The sequence below is a fragment of the Pristiophorus japonicus genome, chromosome 21, assembly GCF_044704955.1.
Source record: "Pristiophorus japonicus isolate sPriJap1 chromosome 21, sPriJap1.hap1, whole genome shotgun sequence".
In the NCBI taxonomy this organism is placed as follows: Eukaryota; Metazoa; Chordata; class Chondrichthyes; family Pristiophoridae; genus Pristiophorus; species Pristiophorus japonicus.
In genome coordinates, this window is record NC_091997.1 from 69149476 (window position 1) to 69169549 (window position 20074).

The window sequence follows — 20074 nt, forward strand, 5'->3', positions numbered from 1 at the left end:
CAGCAGCAGATGAGCTGAGCAGGGGTGGAGACGGGCAATGTCACGGAGGTGGAAATAGGTGGTCTTCGTCATGGCGCGGATATGCGGTCGGAAGCTCAGGTCAGGGTCAGATATGACAGCAAGGTTGCGAGTAGCCTGGTTCAACCTCAGACAGATGCGAGGGGGGGGGGTTGGAGTCAGTGGCTGGGGAACGGAATTTACAGTCAAGCAGCTTGCTAACGCTCACTGGCTGGGCTCATGCAGTAAGAAAAAGAGCACTTACACGAGGTACCAAAAGATGAACAAGCTACCAATGTCCTTAAAATCATATTAAAGCAAGCATCAGAGCATTCACAACAGGAGAAAATTAGAAAAAGGTTTTACAAAATAAAAATTCTCTCTAAATATTGTAGTTTATACAGTAATTGTTGTTCTTCCACATTCCAACAGCCAGCGAAGCTTGCCTTACAGCTGAAGTCTTGATAAGTCAAAGCTTATCTTACCTCTACTTACATATCCATTCCAGTATATAGCTTGGAACCACTGGAGGGCAATTGTTAATGTATTGTATGTTTTATATCGACTGGTGTTCTGTTTGTTTTGAGTAGCTGAGATTACATGGAGAATATTGAATGTCTGGAAGCGATTACTGATTAAGGGGTTCACGTGATTTATACGCAGAGAATAAATGGATACCTGGGAATGATTGCAAAGCAGTAATGTAATCTCAGGCTCTGATGATTTGTATGAAGGATAAAAGATACCTGGAATTCATTACAATGTAATCTAATCTCAGATTTAACCCGTGTAAACAACAAGTGCTAATTTTGAGTGGCTTATAACAATCATTTGAACCCCAAGATTAGATTTCTCCCTATCGAAATAATTCCAGGGGACACTCTTTTTAAAAAATGTATGCATCTATACTGCAAAGCTTTTTTCGTCAGTTTTCTTCCTTTCCTGAAGGCGCTGAGTCTCGCTGGAATATAGTTCAATTGGAATTGATAGCCAACCCAGTATCTCATCCCAGACCATTCTTCATGTGTGAGCAAGAGGTGTCAGTGGAGGGCATTACAGCTCACAGGGTCTCTATATCCCTATCCCCTTCCCTTCTCTTTCTTTCTCCCTCCCTCCCCTCTCTCCCTCCTCCCCCCCCTCTCTCTCTCTCTCTCCCTCCCTCCTCTCTCTTTCCCCCCTCTCCTCTCTCTTTCCCTCCCTTCCTCCTCTCTCCTCCCTCTCCCTCCTCCCTCTCCTCCTCCCCTCCTCTCTCTCTCCCTCTCTCCTTCCTCCCCCCTCCCTCCTCCTCTCTCCCTCCCCCCTCCCCTCCTCCTCTTCTCTCCCCTCCTCCCTCCTCTATCTCTCCCTCCCCTCTCCTCCCTCTCCCTCCCCTCCTCTATCTCTCCCCCTCCCTCCTCTATCTCTCCCCCTCCCTCTCTCTCTCATCTCTCTCCCCCCCCTCCCTCTCTTCTCTCCCCTCCCTCCTCTCTCTCTCCACCCCCCCTCCTGTCTCTCTCCCCCCCCTCCTGTCTCTCTCCCCCTCCCTCCCTCCTCTCTCTCTCCCCCTCCCTCCCTCCTCTCTCTCTCTCCCCCTCCCTCCTCTCTCTCCCCCTCCCTCCTCTCTTCTCTCTCTCCCCCTCTCTCTTCTCTCTCTCCCCCTCTCTCTTCTCTCTCTCCCCCTCCCTCCTCTCTCTCCCCACTCCCTTCTCTCTCTCCCCACTCCCTTCTCTCTCTCCCCACTCCCTTCTCTCTCTACCCACTCCCTCCTCTCTCTCCCCACTCCCTCACCTCTCTATCCCACTCCCTCTCCTCTCTATCCCCACTCCCTCTCCTCTCTATCCCCACTCCCTCTCCTTTCTATCCCCACTCTCTCTCCTCTCTATCCCCACTCCCTCCTCTCTCTCTCTCCCCACACCCCCCTGTCTCTCTCCCCACTCCCTCCTCTCTCTCTCTCCATTCCCTCCTCTCCCTCTCTCCATTCCCTCCTCTCCCCATTCCTTCCTCTCCCCATTCCCTCCTTCCTCTCCCCATTCCCTCCTCGCTCTCCCCACTCCCTCCTCTCTCTCCCCACTCCCTCACCTCTCTCCTCACTCCCTCACCTCTCTCCCCACTCCCTCACCTCTCTCCCCACTCCCTCACCTCTCTCCCCACTCCCTCACCTCTCTCCCCACTCCCTCACCTCTCTCCCCACTCCCTCACCTCTCTATCCCACTCCCTCACCTCTCTCCCCACTCCCTCACCTCTCCCACTCCCTCGCCTCTCTATCCCCACTCCCTCTCTCTCCCCCTCCCTCCTCTCTCTCTCTCTCTCCCCCTCCCTCCTCTCTCTCTCTCTCCCCCCTCCCTCCTCTCTCTCTCTCTCTCCCCCCTCCCTCCTCTCTCTCTCTACCCCCTCCCTCCTCTCTCTGCCTCCTCCCTCCTCTCTCTCTCTACCCCCTCCCTCCTCTCTCTCTCTGCCCCCTCCCTCCTCTCTCTCTCCCTCCTCCCTCCTCTCTCTCTCCCTCCTCCCTCCTCTCTCTCTCTTCCCCCTCCCTCCTCTCTCTCTCTCCCTCCCCCCTCTCTCTCTCTACCCCATTCCCTCCTCTCTCTCTCTACCCCATTCCCTCCTCTCTCTCTCTCTCTACCCCATTCCCTCCTCTCTCTCTCTACCCCACTCCCACCTCTCTCTCTCTACCCACTCCCTCCTTTCTCTCTCTACCCCACTCCCTCCTCTCTCTCCCCACTCCCTCCTCTCTCTCCCCACTCCCTCCTCTCTCTCCCCACTCCCTCCTCTCTCTCTCCCCCCTCCCTCCTCTCTCTCCCCATCCCTCCTCTCTCTCCCCATCCCTCCTCTCTCTCCCCATCCCTCCTCTCTGTCCCCTATCCTCTCCCTCCTGTTTTCTCTCTTCATATTTTCTTTCTCTTACTCCCTTGTCTTTTGACTCGTCATATTCTCTAGTTAAGAATTATCAGTCATAGTGGCCATGCTAAATGCAGAAATCTAATGATCATTGCTCATCAGCTTTGTCTGTCTTATCCCAGTAGCTAGCCTTCACAGTGAAAGTCCATAGCCTCTAGTTTTCTCCCCATCTCTCCTGAAGGTGCTGATTCTTGCTGGGCAGCTCTTCACCTGAGTAGCCATTCTTCAAGTGTGAGCCTGGACAGTGAGTGCTTACAGGCTTGAGCACAAAATCTAGGCCAATATTGGGTGAGTGCTGCACTTGCCAGAAGTGCTGTCTTTCGGATGAGACACTAAACCAAGGCCTCATCAGCCCTCTCAGGCGGACATAAAAGATCCTATGGCACTATTTTAAAGAAGAGCAGGAGAGTTCTCCCTGGTGTCCAGGCCATTATTTATCCCTCAACCAACATCACTTTAAAAAAAAGATTATCTGGTTGTTATCGCAGTGCTGTTTGTGGGAGCTTGCTGTGTGCAAATTGGCTGCCGCATTTCCTACATTACAACAGTGGCTACACATCAAAAAGTACTTTATTGGCTGTAAAGTGCTTTGGAGTATTCTGAGTTTGTGTAAGGTGCGATAGAAATGCAAGTCTTTCTTTAAATTCCAGTCGTTCTATTCAATGATTTTTTTCAAAAGCTGATTCCACAGTGGATTCATATCACTCCCACCCTGTTATTACAGCAAGCTGGTGTTAAACAAACATAAATCCCCATTTGAAACACATCAAACAAACTCAGGCACATTAGTCTGAAGCAAAGTCTGCGTGAGTGGCATCAAGTGTTGACCCCTGATCGTTCGTGGCTCCAGTGGAAACAGCTGAGTGCCGACTGACATGCGAGTGACACAATAGGTGACGTTGGGTGGGGGCAGGGCAGCTAAAGAAAGGGAATTTGACTTACTCCGTCTGTTTACCTTCCTTAAAGAGCAAGATTTGATCCTTGTATATTTCGTTAGGACTTTTTTGTTAAAAGTAGCTCTTACAACATTTGAAAAAAGCTTGAAAACTTGATTTACTTGGTACACTTGACCTATGGTCGTCTTAATGGCCAAATGTTTAACTGGGGCAGTGGTTGAGAAACTATAGGTTGCCTTAGTGCCCCAGCGTTCCTACTCCTGGCTACTATCCAGCCCTACCAGCGTTGGTGATTGAAGCAGAAACCATGTCAACATTGAAGAATAGACTCAATTGGTAATTGAAGGAAAGGGGAATAAAGGGATATGGAAACAGGGCAGGCACGTCGAATTAGGACTATTTCCCGTGAGGAGGATAAACCCGCCAACATGGACCTTTTGGACCAAATGACTTGTCTACATGTTGTAATGTTCTATAATACCTGTATGAAAGGTGTGTATGTGTGTGTGTGTGTACATGCGCACATCAGCTGAGGATAAGGTTGGGCTTGGTTGCAACCCTCTTCACAGGAGAATAGGCTGCTATTGTCTAAGGTCACATGTGAAAGATGGTCAGTTGGATGAAATGCCATAAGACTACTGGTGTTGGTGATGAAGGGCACCGGCACACATCAGTAGCTTCAGGAGAGATGGGAAGACAACGGGTGAAGAAAAAAGAAATGTGACACACCTTCAGGAACCAGCACCGTTTTATCATTTGGAAATCATTTCTCCGCGTCTCCTGATCAGCTGGATTGACGGATGTGATAGTAATTTACGGTATCTGTTGCTGCGTGACTCACGGTCTTGGAAACGGGGTCAGGCTGTGGCTGAACAGGAAATTTAGACACCCTGTTCTCTCTCTTTTCTCGTATTCCATTCACAAATCCCCCTATAGCTTCACTCTACCCCATCTCTGCAACCTTCTCCAGCCCCATTTCCAAATTAACACCCAACGCTCATGGACTTACTGCGAGTCCCCAATCTGCTTCACTGTCGGATCTTGCCTCTGCACATTAGAATTCTCCTCCTGGCTTCATCTCTCCCCTGCTTCAAAAGCCTCCTTAAAAACTACCTCTTCTACCTCCCCTTCAGTAACCTCCCCTAACTTTCCCCTATACTCATACTTGATTCAAACCCTCCGAGGTCTCTGCCCTCCTCCAATTCTGGCCTCTTGCGCATCCCCAATTTTAATTACTCCACCATTGGCGGCCGTCCCTTCAACTGCTTAGGTTCCCTAAACCCAAGTTCTGGAATTCTCTCCATAAACCGAAGCTCTGGAATTCCTTCCCTAAACCTCTCCGCCTCTCTACCTCTCTCCTCCTTTCAGACATTCCTTAAAACCTACCTCTGATCAGCATTTGGTCATCTGTCCTAATATCTCCTTATGTGACTCTGTGTCACATTTTGTTTGCTAACCCTCCTATGAGGAGCGCCTTGGGACATTTTATGACATTAAAGGTACTGTATAAATGTAAGTTGTTAGTGTTGATGACAGAATCTCTCTCACTTCTCACCTCAACTTTCTGAAACACCTTAACATGTTTTGCCACATTGAAGGCACTATATATATAAAGGTAAGTTATTTTATGTTCAACCATGTGCACTAAAGATATCCTCTGCCTCATCCTGACATCTCCTTGTAACAAAGAGCCTCATTATGGTGTCATTATACTACAGGTATGGGTTCAGACATGGAACCATTGTAATTTAGTCTATGATAAAGTCAGGAGACCAGCAAGTCCAAGTTACAATGCTGGTTCCTCGTCACCAGCCTCCAACTGCAATATTAATTGAATTTTAATGTCCCTTTACCCCTCTGTTAAAACTAAGAAATGTTAAAATTATGTTTTAAAAAACTTTTTCAACTTTGCTTTACACTGAACGTGAGTTTTTCTGCGGCAGGTGTGATGGGAAAGCAGTGTGAGACTACCTGGCGGGGGTGGCATCTCAAACTTTGAATAAGTGTGCTTCAGATAGCACCACACCCAAACTACATCATATAGATTCTGTCAATAGGAAGTTAAAACCACTTTACAAACTGCAATATAACTGGGCGATGAAGAGAATTAATTTTTAATGCAGTGAGTTATGATCTGGACGCTTGATGGAAGGAAATTCAATAGTAACTTTCAAAAGGGAATTGGATATAGACTGCAAAAGAAAATATTTATGGGGATATGGGGAAAGTGGAGGGGACTGGGACAAATTGGATACCTCTTTCAAAGAGCCAACACAAGCACAGTGTGCTAAATGGCCTATTTCTGTGCTATATCAGTCTGTAACCCCCGATATTAAAAAAATTCTTGCTCCACTAGTCTAGCCTCATGGGGGCCAAGTTTCGGCTTGAGTTGCTCCTGCTTTTTTGGAGCAACTGGTTTAGAATGGACTATCTTAGAAATTGCAATTCTCGTCATTTAGTTTGCTCCAGTTCCAGTCAGTTAGAACAGTTTCAGTTTGGAACAGATTTTTTTTTTCAAAAGGGGGCGTGTCCGGCCACTTATGCCCGTTTTGAAAGTTTAGGCAGTGAAAACATACTCCAAACTAACTTAGAATGGAGTAAGCGTAGATTTTTGTACGCTCAGAAAAACCTTGTCTACACTTAGAAAATCAGGCATAGATTACAAATCAGGCGTAGGGAATGGGGGGTGGGGGGCGGGTTTAAAGGGAAGTTTACAAACATTAAACACTTCAGTTTTACAAATAAAGCGCCATCATCAATAATAAATGATAAATACATCGATAAATCAACCAATAAATCAATCAAAAAAATTAATAAAAAATTAAAAAAATTTAAAAATCAATAAATAAAACATTTTCTACTTACCGACTGCAGCACCGGGAGTCCTCCAACAGCGTGCTGGGACGCCCCCCCCCCCCAGTGTGTCTCTGTCAGTGTCTCTATCTCTCTGTCTGTCTGTGTGTGTCTCTCACTCTCTGTCTGTCAGTGTCTGTGTTTCTGACAGCGAGGGAAGGGGGAGAAGGGGGGTGGGAGGGGAGAGGGGGATGGAGGTAGAGGGAGGTGGAGGGAGCGGGGGGTGGGGTTGGGAGGAGCGGGAGAGGGGAGGGGGGAGGAGGAGGGGGGGGAGGGGAGAGGAGAAGGGAGGGAGGGGGAGGAGAAGGGGGGGGAGAGTCGGGGTGGGGGGAGAGAGAGAGAGTCGCGGAGGTCGGGGGGGGGAAGTCGTGGAGGTTGGGTCGGCGGGGGGGTCGCGGAGGTCGGGGGGGGGGAGCGGAGGTCGGGTCGCCGGGGGCGGGGGGGGAGCGGAGGTCAGGTCGCCGGGGAGGCGGGGAGCGGGAGTCAAGTCGGGTCCGGTCGGGTGGGAGGTGAGCCTTATCCACGCAGCCCTAGTGAGGCCATTCGGCCAGGGCTAGGGGCTGCGTGCTTCGGGCCTCTCCCACAGTTTTCGGCGCTTGGAGCTACTGCACATACCTGCCCACTGTAGCGCGCATGTGCAGAGGTCCCGGCACTGTTTTCAGCGCAGGGACCTGGCTCCGCCCCCACAGCTCATGCTGCGCCGTGCCCAGCTCCAGAGGACCTGCAGGGAGCCTGAGAATACGTGAGTTTTTTTTAGGCACACTTTGTGGCGCGAAAAACGGGCATCTAGGTCCGGGCTGCACCGTTTTAGGCGCAACCCGAAACTTGGGCCCATGATTTCTGGTGCATTATAATTCCCTGGTACACCAGCACTTTTATCCTAATCAGTTAACCTGTTGTTTTGGCAGATCACACGGTATATTTGATAACAAAAGGCAGGACCCTACAGGACTGACCACGGTGCTGCAGTCTACTGAGCTGGTGGGCGTTCTCAACATGCTTTACTGCATCCTCCTTCACGGTTCAGTCCCGGACCACAATACCTCCACACCTGCAGAAACCTACCCGCAGCACACCATTCACGTCGCGATCCAGAGTCTTCGCTTCCTAAACAGTTTTGCGTTTTTAGATCTTCCCACTTTTCAGGTGAGACCAGCTTTGTTGTCGGTGAATTGGAGATTGAGAGAATTACGAATTAAATACCTGAAACCATGACTGTTTCTGGAGCTCTAATATTTCCTCTTCATTAAGTCCATGTGGCCATCCAGAATGAAGTGAGTTAATTGTTCTGGTAAAGTTACAAGAATTAGATGAATCTGGGTATATAAATAATGAGGTGTGGTACAGAATTATACAGATCAGAAATGTCCCAGTTTGCTACCTTGCTCTGTGCTACAATAGCTGATCTTGGCTGAACCGGTGGCTGCGATGCTATAATTGGACTCTGCAACACTGGACTAAGGAGGGGAAAAGCAGCCAGTGTACCTGATTGCTATCCAGTGACTCCTGTTGCTGAAAGTGCACATGGTGGGCCATTCAACACCCCCGAGCCTCTTCCACCTCTCACTTAGGTAATGGCTGATCTGTACCTCAACTCCATTTATCAACCTTCGTTCCATATTCTTTGATAACCTTACCCATTCAAGTAAAAAAGTATTTTGATTACACTTCACTGAAATTCTATCGCCAGCACTAATATCACCTATCCTGTAAATATTAATGTAATGATTTGAAAGTACGGCTGCTGTTCGCAGTGGGTGACAAACAAGCTCCAGATTTTTCCGTCGTGCCCGAGGAAGCGCAGGGTTATCAATAAGTAATTGTCCTCTTGTACACGCCATTAAGGACCTCTACCTTCCTGCTATCGTTAAGGGTTAGTCTTGGGGGCACTGGGTCAAAGCACGGGGTGGACAGGAGCAATTAAAATGGGAGCCAGTGCCAAGCATACTTTGAGTGAGAAATGAAGACGTGCTCCCCAACATTAAACATTGGTGAAACAAACAACTCATGTCAAAACAGCTGTTTCATTATTGAGAGAGATGTCCAAAACGTGATTGTAATGTATGCTCACAGATTGCATAGTGGGCGAGTGGCTAAGACGCAGGTACCGCTAATCTGTTGTGTTCTGCACATGTGGATTCGAATCCCATCTTTAGTGTGATGATGGTGGTGCAGTATTAAGCATGGTTGCCTTCCAAGCAGTTGACCTGGGTTCGATTCCTAACCATCACGTCTCTTACTTTCTACTTGAGGATGAAATGATCCTCTGATGACTCTGGTTGTAAGCAGTTCTTACAGTGGCAGCTCATGGCTAAAGTATTGCAACTAAAATAGTTGTAGAGCTTGTGAGTGGCTTAGTCAGTCACTTGTTCATAAGACTCAATAAAACCCCAGTCAGTTGAGTCTAGGTCATTCACGATGAGGTATGCAGTTGTGAGCCTAGTGGATGAACTGTTAATGTGCAGTGTGATTGTTAAAGCTTTGTTAATAAACCAACTGGTTCTTAATAGCAATGTGTTGCTATGAATTCTTAAGCAAAGAACCCATGAAGCAAATACATTACAATGATGAATTGCACTATTTCTTGAACCACATTTAAAAAAAAATATTGCCTTAGTCAATCCAATAAATGGTGCTAATTGTATAATGTGCCTATGAATAAAATGTTTGACTTATAGAGCATGACTAAATCCCTATATCTTAACCAGGTTTCTGAAGCCCCGGTTTGATGGCTGTCAGCTTGTCTTTGCGAAGTTCCGTTGGCTCCCTGCGCCCCAGAAATCAACTTGAAAGATCTTTATTCTCCTCATCCTCAAATCCCCTGAGGCCCTTAATGCACACTATCCGAGCGATCTGCAGTTTTGTACATGACTGCATGCACTATCGGTTTCTCTGATTCCAGATATCTGACTGAAGATTGCTGCTTGTTCACTAACCCTCCCGCCCCCTCAGTCAATGGAACTGGATATCAGGCGCTGCGTATAACGGGGGGCCGATCTGATACTGCCCGTTCTGCGCCATCGTCTGAGATGGGTTTCTAACCCAGTGCCTTCAAGGAGGGGGAAGCGGGGAGAAAATTAGGGAAGAGAAAAATTTAACTGACAGAGAAAAATGAAAAATCAACCCAATAGGTGAATAACAATGGAGCTTCTCTAAATTCTAATTGAAGATTAGTCAGACAGTCTGGAATTTGCTTGGTTGAGCTATTTATAAACCACTCACAAACATGGACATGAGCTTCCTTATTCAGCTGGGCTTCACTTGATTTACTCTCTCCATCCTTTCCTTTCCAATAGGCTGTGTGTGGTGCTGAGGGCCTCTCTCTGGCATTCCGCCATATTGTCAGCTTGCTGCTGTGGTACTGTTACCATCATACCTGTGAGGATCTGCTGCATGAGGTCATCGTCTGCGTGGGGTATTTTACCGTAAACCACCCTGACAATCAGGTAGGCAATAATTACAGGGCAGTAAGAACCCCCAAAAAAACGTTGACAGCCTCCGCCCCCCTCCCCCCCCCAACCAGCTGCAATTTTGGTCTAAACATTTCTAAAAGATTACCGCGCAATGATTTGCTTCAATGAAGTAATTGTTTTTGCTATAATTCCCGTGACGGTGTCTTTTTTTCATAATTTTCACTTTCTGAACACACAACTTTTTTTTGTTAATGTTTTTGTTAGCTTTTTTTTAAAGTGAGGTTGAAAAAATTCTCAACTCTTCCCGGGAACCTTGGAATAAAGGTAGGGCCTTTACTTCTCCAGGGTCACCAAGAAAAGAAAGAATTGCATTTTTACAATGTCTTTCATGACCTCAGCAGGTCCCAAAGCGCTGTGTATGAAGCATTTTCAGTCGGGATTAGGTGTAATTTAAATGTAAGTCTTTTGTTTTTTTTGGTTTAAAAAGTTACGAGTGAATGACATCACGACCCGACGGAATGATGGAGCTTGATTAGTGCCAAGAGCTCTGGTGACACGACTGCCCTGGGCCAATGACTATATTATCACCGCTATTAATTCAGCCTTCTGACTCTCTAACCTCTCCAAACTGGTTCTTCCAATTAGGTTGTCAGCGCATGTATAAACGCAGATATTCAAAAGCAAAAACTGACAGAAGAAAAATAGATATCAAAATTGATCACAATTCTTTTACAATTTCAGTTTTTATATACTGATGGTAAGACTGCTTTTTAATTGTTTTTTAAAATGATTTTTAATTCATTTATAAATAAAAATGAAGACATGACGAATACAACAACAACAAAAAAATGTTATAAAGTGTGCATGGAATGCTTCTTTAAATATAAAGAATTACGGTGGCAGATTGCAGGCAAGCCAACATTCAAAACCTAAACTATTTACGTCTGTTGCTGAACGAATTTCCTATCTATTCGCTTGGCCTGGTCTCTGTCCAACCACTCCAAATTGTGAGAGGTAGCTAGGTCTCGGGAAAACCCTCGGCTAGAAACGCTGTGTAGGACGGGAAGACCCTGTTAGGGTCATAGCTTTGCAGACTAAAGAAGCGTGATTTTGTTTTCTTACTTACGAAGATGGAAGAAGGTATCGAGAAAGAACATTTCAGTTTTTACATTCAGTGGGAACATCAACCAAGCCCCAAGACTTGCAGTTTAAGTGGCACACAGTGTAAAGCTATACTTACACTGCCTCCAATGCTGCAATCTTCTTAGGCAGTCCTTCGGAGTCGATGACTTGCTTCCACACTAAAAATGAGTTCTCATGTGACTGATGAGTCCAATGCAGGACCTACAGTCTCTGTCACAGGTGGGCCAGAGTATGCGGTTGCAATGCTGCAATAGGAGGCTGCACAATAGAGGCTGTTTTACTCTACATCAAACCTGACCCCCCTAGCCCAGGGCACTATGTCCAGTTGTGGCTCCTGGCTGAGATCAGCTCGTTCAGTGCAGATCTGCAATTAAACCTGGTACTTTCTTGGTCTATTTAACTTAATACAGCACTTGGGGGTTAGGAATTTACCTGCTATGATGGACCAAATGGCTGACTTCCTCTGTAATGATATTACATTGTGACGGATATAATATCGATTGTGTGGAATTTGTGCTGGACTCGTGGGTTTTCTTTTCAATTAATCAAACTTTCATTCACTGTGCTTTTGCACAATCCAGATTAAAGTTACACAAAAAAAGACAATGTTTTAACAATTACATGCAGCTTTTAATTAGTTCCAACCCATCCAGGACAAACATGTCATTGCCTGTACTATGTAAGTGCCCAATAGTGGCTTTGTATTTTTCTGGCACCTGATGAATGAGAACATTCATAAACATTCAAGCCAGCAGACTGACTCTGGATGCCAATCCCAGTTTGCATGGGTCAGTGGTCTTTGAAATCCGAGTGTTTAGTCCATTTCCCCTCAAGTGGTTTAAGTCATCCGTTGAGTTTGGTGACTAACGCACACACAAATCTTTATGCTCTTCTAGCTAAAAGTGAAAGGATAGTAGTATGGTGCACTCCTGTTCAGAGTGTAACTGGTTTTATGCATCTTTACTCTTCCCATGTAAAATCTTGTGCTTCCCCCTGTCTCCAAGCCAGCAGCAGGTCGGGGCCATAAAAGGAGCAGCGAGCGGCCCCTGGACAGCGTTGAGGCCCCGACCTACATGAGTACACCAGCGGCAGGTCGGGGCCATAAAAGGAGTGGCGAGCGGCCCCTGGACAGCGTCGAGGCATACCATTTCAGGAGCAGTGCGAACTACTGCAGGAGGGCAACGGCAGCGAAGAGTGACGTCATCAAGGTCCAGTTCGATGATTGGAGCGTGGGCAGGTACAGCGGGAGCGGTGAGGTTGGGACGAAGGAGCAGCAAGAGAATGTAGAGCGATGTGATCAGGACCCGGGTGAGGCGTGAGTTCAGGGCCAGAAGAGGTGAGGGCCCAGGAGCAGCACGGGCCAGCCCACACTGCAATATGTGTGCGCACTAGGCCCGTGCAGCAGAGCAGGTCTCCAGTCGTCTTGGGTAATCTTTGTCACTGGACCAAAACCTAGCTCTGTCAAGCCCATGTGGTGGCTGGTGTGCAACGGCCACCACATATTTTTTTAAAAAATCCACGCACAGGCATCTTCCACCCTTCAACATGTGGTTCGGGATCTGGAATATTAGGTCCTTCATTGAAACGCCTGTGAACTCATCCCTTTTTGGCGTGGAAGCATGTCATCCTCGTTTCGAGGGACTACCTATGATGATGGTGACGCCAGACTTGAACACTAAATGCATTTTGTTTACCAGAGATACAAGTAGATAGAAGACCACGGCACGGGAAAACTGCTTAAAGAATTTAACTTGGAATTTACACTGGCCAAACTCAAATGGAGATTTTATGTTGCTCTTACGGCTTGGGGAGAGTGGCATTTAAATGGAGTCTCGTGGTATACAAGTGCTACTCTCTCCATTTTATCTTGTACTTGGGTCACCGGTCCTGACAAAGATAGTTGGAGCGGAGACCCATTTTTTGCTCTGCCTTCGATGGCAGTTCTCAGATGGAAAATGTGCATCCAGGGCTCCATCAGAAGTTTGAATTCATGTTGTTTATAGAGTTGAGCAGCCATGAGCAGCAGATGTATCATGGGGGCTATCAGCAACAGCAAATTGGTAAAAATGCCAAACAATGAAGTGCCAACTTCACCTGAGCGGATGACTAGCTAACACATCAATAGAGTGAAGCCTCGGTACAATATGGAAAACTCAGGCTGTGTGATCATGGCCAAGATCTGGTATTGAAATGGCTTTCAATGAAACCAATGCCAGATTTAAAAACTGAGTACTGTGAGCAGTTCTGGGAACCACACCTTAGGAAGGATATATTGGCCTTGGAGGGAGTACAGTGTAGGTTAACCGTTAACCAGAATGATAACTAGACTTCAAAGGTTAAGTTACGAGGAGAGACTACACAAGAAATCTGCAAAGGGATATAGACAGGCTAAGTGAACGGGCAAAAATTTGGCGGATAGAGTATAATGTGGGAAAACGTGGCATAAAAAATAGAAAAGCAAACTATAATTTAAATGGAGAAAAATTGCAAAGTGCTGCAGTACAGAGGGACCTAGGGGTCCTTGTGCATGAAACACAAAAAGTAAGTATGCAGGTACAGCAAGTAATCAAGAAGGAAAATGGAATGTTGGCCTTTATTGCAAGGGGGATGGAGTATAAAAGCAGAGAAGTCCTGCTACAACTGTACAGGGTATTGGTGAGGCCACACCTAGAGTACTGCGAACAGTTTTGGTCTCCATATTTAAGGAAGGATATACTTGCATTGGAGGCTGTTCAGAGAAGGTTCACTCGGTTGATTCCGGAGATGAGGGGGTTGATTTATGAAGATAGATTGAGTAGGTTGGGCCTATACTCATTGGAGTTCAGAAGAATGAGAGGTGATCTTATCGAAACATATAAGATAATGAGGGGGCTCGACAAGGTGGATGCAGAGAGGATATTTCCAGTCATAGGGGAAACTAAAACTAGGGGACATAGTCTCAGATTAAGGGGCCGCCCATTTAAAACTGAGATGAGGAGGAATTTCTTCTCTGAGGGTTGGAAATCTGTGGAATTCTCTGCTCCAGAGAGCTGTGGAGACTGGGTCATTGAATATATTTAAGGCGGAGATAGACAGATTTTTGAGCGATAAGGGAATAAAGCGTTATGGAGAGCAGGCAGGGAAATGGAGCTGAGTCCATGATCAGATCAGCCATGATCTTATTAAATAACGGAGCTGGCTAGAGGACCAAATGGCCTACACCTGCTCCTATTTCTTATGTTCTTGTGTTTTCAGGATATTGAGGGGAACAAATAGGGTAGATAGAGAGAAACTATTTCTGCTGGTTGGGGAGTCTAGGACATGGTCTACACATTAGAGCCAGACCTTTCAGGAGTGAAATTAGGAAACACTTCTACAAACAAAGGGCGGTAGAAGTTTGGAACACACTTCCGCAAACGGCAAGATGCTAGACCAATTGTTAATTTTAAATCGGAAATTGATAGCTTTTCGTTAACCAACGGTATTAAAGGATATGATCTCATCAAATGGCGGAACAGGCTCGAGGGGCTAAATGGCTTATTCCTGTTCCTATGTTCCTAATTTCACTCGTGCTGCAGTAAAATCCAGTGCTTAGCAGAAGAAACATAATACAACTGAAGTCAAATCTCTGCAGGCAGAACTATTCCTGCTACACGAGGTTATACTCAAAAAATGATACGCTGTTCTTGTTCTAGTTGTTACTGGGCAAATGCAACTTGACATACTTTCTGAACACATTTCCCAGACCGCAACTCTATATTACTACAGTGGGTTTCTAAAAATCCCACTTCAGTTCTGTTTACAGTGAAACTTCGAATATCCCCTATAATGGGGCAGACTCCACACTCCCACCACGCACATAGTGGAAATTGGCAACTAATTCTCACTTAGTGAGATATTAGCATGTAATTATTTCTATTTAGATTACTTCCATTTTGATTGTGTTCCAGTATGTGCAGATTAAGACCTAAGTTAATCCATTTTAACAAAGCAAAACTGCAAAAACTGCCAGTATCTGACTGCCTGATTGCTGCTGTTTTCCCAAACCCAAAGCCCTGATTCCTCCTGGTCTCTTATACCCAAAGTCCTGGTTCACGCTCGTGGCTCGGACCCATAACATTGATTCCTGCTGATTTATACATTGGTATCGAAACCTCTAATTCCCTTTGGGTGTGGGGGGGTTAGGGGGGGAGCGGAAGATGTCCACTTATAACTGTAGAGAGAAATTTGCAGGAAACCTTACCTGCTGGCAAATCATCAAGCAACTGCAAGTAAGTTTTCAGTTTTAACTTAATTGCTAGACATCAATTGGACAGCTGCAGGGTAGAAGGTGAAAGTTACACAGAGGAAAGACGGAAGTGGAGGTGGTGGATGCAGCGGAGAACCCTGACTTTAATTCTCACACAATGCCCTGCAGAAGCACTTAGTCAACTTTCAACATGTCTAGTTTGAACACCAAATTCCTGCTCCTGTGCTTGATACTTGTTAATTTATTGGCACGTTTCTTTTAGGGGGAAATAATTAAAGTGTGCAGCTGTATGTATTTGCAGCTTGTTCCCTCATTGAATATCTCTTTCAATGCCAGCGTGTAAAAGCAGCTCAAATCCTGACCCTTTGAAGTGAGCAGAAATACAGTATACCATGATTTCTTCTTAAAATACCTGACATACAACAGTCTGCAAACGTTGGAATTTACCCCTTGCCAGAGGCGGCATCTTACTCCACTTGTAGAAGATTGATTTCAGTTCTGTTGTATTGACTTTTGTTGTTCAACTACTGCATTTAACTACAGCAGACAGGATGGGACTCTTCCTGTTGGTTATGTGGAAATAAATTGAAAGTCGAAGAGACAAGGTAGTGCATTAATAAGCTAAAGGGGGGGAAAGAAAGCACAAACATATGAAATACTCGCAACTGTCCCTTTTTAAAAAACATTTATTTTATAAATTTTACGTTGCTTCACTCACTTGCTGCTTTCCCAGGCTAACAGATAGTTTGGACCTATTACATCTATTACAACTCTATTGATCTTTCAGATAACAACTTTAATTTCCCCCTTCACCTTTTTGTTTCCTTTTCATGTATGCTTTAGAACTTGTTAACTATCAGCTGTGTCAGTACTTCTCACCCCAGTTACAGGGTAAAGAAAAAAAAGTTGCAACATGTAATTCTTCACAGCAGAACTGCCAGATCAGACTTTTCCTGCTGACTATGTAGAAACTAAATTCCTGGATGCTCCCTGTTTCTTTCCTACTGTTCCTATATATTTTCCCATCAAAACAGGCTACGGCAAGAATGGAAGCAAACTGTTGGGCTATTTTTCTCGATCGCCATTCATTAACCCCTGTTTGAAAGTGAATAGGTGGAACATTTTTATTTGATGTAGAAACATTTTATATCAACAAGTGTCTCTCTGAAAAATTGATAATATTCATTAATTATAACGTGTATTTTTACTTTTGTGTAAACATTTAGTAGTAAGTAACCAAATAATTATAATAATGTTCTAATGTGAAAAATAACAGGAATGATAGACAAGCTCTGGGTGTTTCTACTTTCCGAGCAGGGTAGTGTGGGCTTGGGTTTGGTACAAACCATTTCAGCCAGATGATAATCGAAACATGATTCTTCTTCGAAGGCAGTCCCTCGGAGTCGAGGATGACTTACTTCCACACTAATATGAGTTCTAAGGTGAATGATGAGATGGGATCTACAGTCTCTGTCACAGGTGGGGCAGACGGTGGTTGGAGGGACGGGTGGGTGGGGTGCTTGGTTTGTCGTACGCTCCTTCCGCTGTCTGTGCTTGGCTTCCGTGTGCTCCCGACGAAGAGACTCGAGGTGTTCGGCGCCTTCTTGGATGCTTCTCCTTCATTTTGAATGGTCTTGGGCCAGGGATTCACAAGAGTCGGTGGGGATGTTACATTTTTTCAAGGCGGCCTTGAAGCGTTTTCTCTGCCCCCCTAGGATTCGCTTGCCATGACATAGCTTGGAGTAGAGCACTTGTTTCGGGAGTCTAGTATCGGGCATGCAGACAATGTGGTCCGTCCATCGGAGCTGATCAAGCGTGGTCAATGATTTTTCTTGAGCACAATGGCTTATTCACAAACTTGCTGCATGTTTACCTACCACAGGGTAAATTCAGCTCATCTTAACTCACCCTATCTTAACTCACCCCATCTTAACTCACCCATACGGAAAAGCCTACAGCCCTCCATTACAGCAACAACAACAATTTGCATTTATATAGCACCTTTAACGTAATAAAAACAACCCAAGGCCCTTCACAGGAGCATTATCAATCAAAATTTGATACCGAGCTACATAAAGAGATATTAGGATAGGTGACCAAAGCTTGGTTAAAGAGGTCTAATATCGCCTGAATGACTCACAATTTTTGCCTGCAGTGTGTTACCCTTCCCTATGCTGATGACTTTTTACGTGAAGAGCTTCCTGACATTTGCCCTAATTTGCCATTTGCCAATTTAAACCTGGGCAACCTTGCCCTGCTGTTGAGTCTTACATTGAAGTTGTGCCCTGGACTTGTCTTTTCCATGCTGTTATATCACAAACATTTTGTTCTAAAATTCCATTTTAATCAATAAGTAGAACGAATCATAGGTGAAATGGAGATATGCAGTGTTTCATTATTTTATTTCAAAGTAATAATCCACTCTAGAAAGTTATACTAAGTGAACTTCATCCAAAATACAGCGAGCTGTGATTGAATTCTGGGATGAGCAATTATAAGAACATTTGTTCCCAGTTCTGTGGAACAACCTTTTTTTCTCCGTTGAGTAATTGACACCCAATCCACCATCACAGAGAAGCATTAGCAAACCGTTGTCATTTTTCTCTCATTGCCTCATATATCCACCCATAGTCCTATTCTGCACAAAGTCGCACTCCTTTATCACCCCTGTCCTCGCCAACCTCCTTTGGCACCATATCTCAGTGTATCAACTTCAACGCTCTAACAAACCCCTCTGTGACTTCACCGCTCCCTACCTCTGCAAACCCCTCCAGCCTCAGCTCTTCCAACTCTGTCCATCCCCTGATCTACCATCAGTGCCAGAGCCATCTTGCCTCTACACTCTGGAACTCTTTTGCTAAACCCCTCTCTCTTGAAAGATCTCTCCCCACTTTCAAAACCCTCTTTAAAACCAATATGTTCCAAAGTGTCTTTAGCCCCTTCTCTCAATTTCTCTTCTGCACATTCTGGGGGTTTAACTCATCGAACTGTGAGGAACCTTGAGGTATATGATATGTTAAAGGTGCTATATAAATGTAAATTGATGTCAACATAACTATACAATGCTGTTTTTTTCCACCTCTCCTCTCCTCTCTTCTCGACCCCTGTGTATCACACATCCTCCTCAATCCATGTGCTAGGCTACAGTCCAGTTTCTATGACCGTTACCTTGGGATGGATAAGTAAATCAAGAGAGAGATGAGGTGGATGCAATCAGTGGTTTTTCTTTCCCGACTCCCTCCTTTCATGGATTACATTCTATCCATTTGTCTTTGTCTTGGTTTTCATTGCTCCTTATGTTTTGGGGAGGGGGAGGCTGGCCGGACGTGACTCCTTTTACACTAGTGCACTTACACTCTTTGATGTTCAGTGTTTTTAAAATATGTCACAGTTTCTGACAGGGTTAATTCATCAGAGGGCTGTTTTAACACACAATGAATTATGGGAAACACTGGGAAGTGGAGTCCTGTAATTGTAGCATATGAAAATAGAGCACAATGTGTTCCTGCCCCAAGCTAGCATATCTGTTCAGAAGACTTTTCAACTGTGTAAAAGAAATTATCAAAGAGCATTCTGAGGAAGGTTATACTCGAAAGTTAGCAATTTTTATTCCATATCTTTTTAAGTTCCATAACCTGTTAATTTATGTTGAAGAAGTATGTATAGTTGTCCCAGAAATGTCTGGGTTTGAATAAATCCATTAATTTCACAGATTTGCTTTAGCAACATGACTGAAGATATTGGTAGATGCATGGCTGCTTTTCTGTTGCGTATTTACCGGTAACTACTTGTTTTGAGCTCTTCAGAAATTATAGATTTTATACAGCCTTGTTTCTGAGAGTTATCCCAATGGTTTCATAGGATATGCCCCCAACGGCCTTCTACATTGAGTTAGCTGCTCTAAGGCAGCAGTTAGGACTCTACAGTTGATCTTTATGGTTATAGAGTAAGAAACAGCCAGGGTTCCCACTCCTGATCACTATCCAACAATCCCTGGCCTTAACCCAGCCGCCTGGGGTTGTTTCTTTACTGTAATTACCTTTTTTGCAGGTCTTCACACTTATCACTACTGGCAGAGCTGCAACGCAGGTTTTACCCTGTCGGTATTCTGGGCACAGAATATGGGTGCGAAGAGAACCAAATTTCGAGCGAAACGCTATTTCGGGTCTTGCACGGTGGCGCTCCTCTCCCCAGCGGTACGTGGAAAGCGCCACTGCAAACAGGTGCTCAAGCTTCCCGCCGACTGGTTTTTCGCCAAATATGGTGAAATAGCGCCATAAACCCGGTCGCAAAGGGAATTTCTAGCCCTCGCTATCTACACCTGAGTACTTTCCAACAAGAGTCATTGGATAGTGATCAGGGGTGCAAACGATAACTTTTTTTTTCCCAGTCCCTTGCATAAAGTCAATCATAGCTCCCCATTGAGATCCACTCACTCAACACAGGCCAGAAATCAAGCCGGCCACCCTTCTAGGTTTGTATAGCTGAGTCCGGCACCATTCGGCAGTGTGTTTATCAGCTGAGGCATCAGGGGATTCCACCTTCAAGCAATATTGGAAAAAGTCTGTATCGAATAGACAGACAAGTAAACTTTTTTTCATCAATTCCACCTCCTTTCGCTGTGCAATTCTAGCATTTTCTGTTCTTTTAAGCTCGGGGTATGTTTG

General features: G+C 45.3%; 1 protein-coding gene across 2 annotated transcripts in view; it reads left to right on the forward strand.

Moving 5' to 3' along the window:
- The window catches only part of scaper (S-phase cyclin A-associated protein in the ER), a 393511-nt gene that overhangs the window by 342661 nt on the left and 30776 nt on the right, over positions 1-20074 (forward strand). For both annotated transcript variants that reach the window (XM_070865008.1, XM_070865007.1), the window contains 2 exons: positions 7532-7769; positions 9920-10069. In XM_070865008.1, the coding sequence (XP_070721109.1) occupies positions 7532-7769; positions 9920-10069 (388 nt within the window). The remainder of the gene's footprint in view (positions 1-7531; positions 7770-9919; positions 10070-20074) is intronic.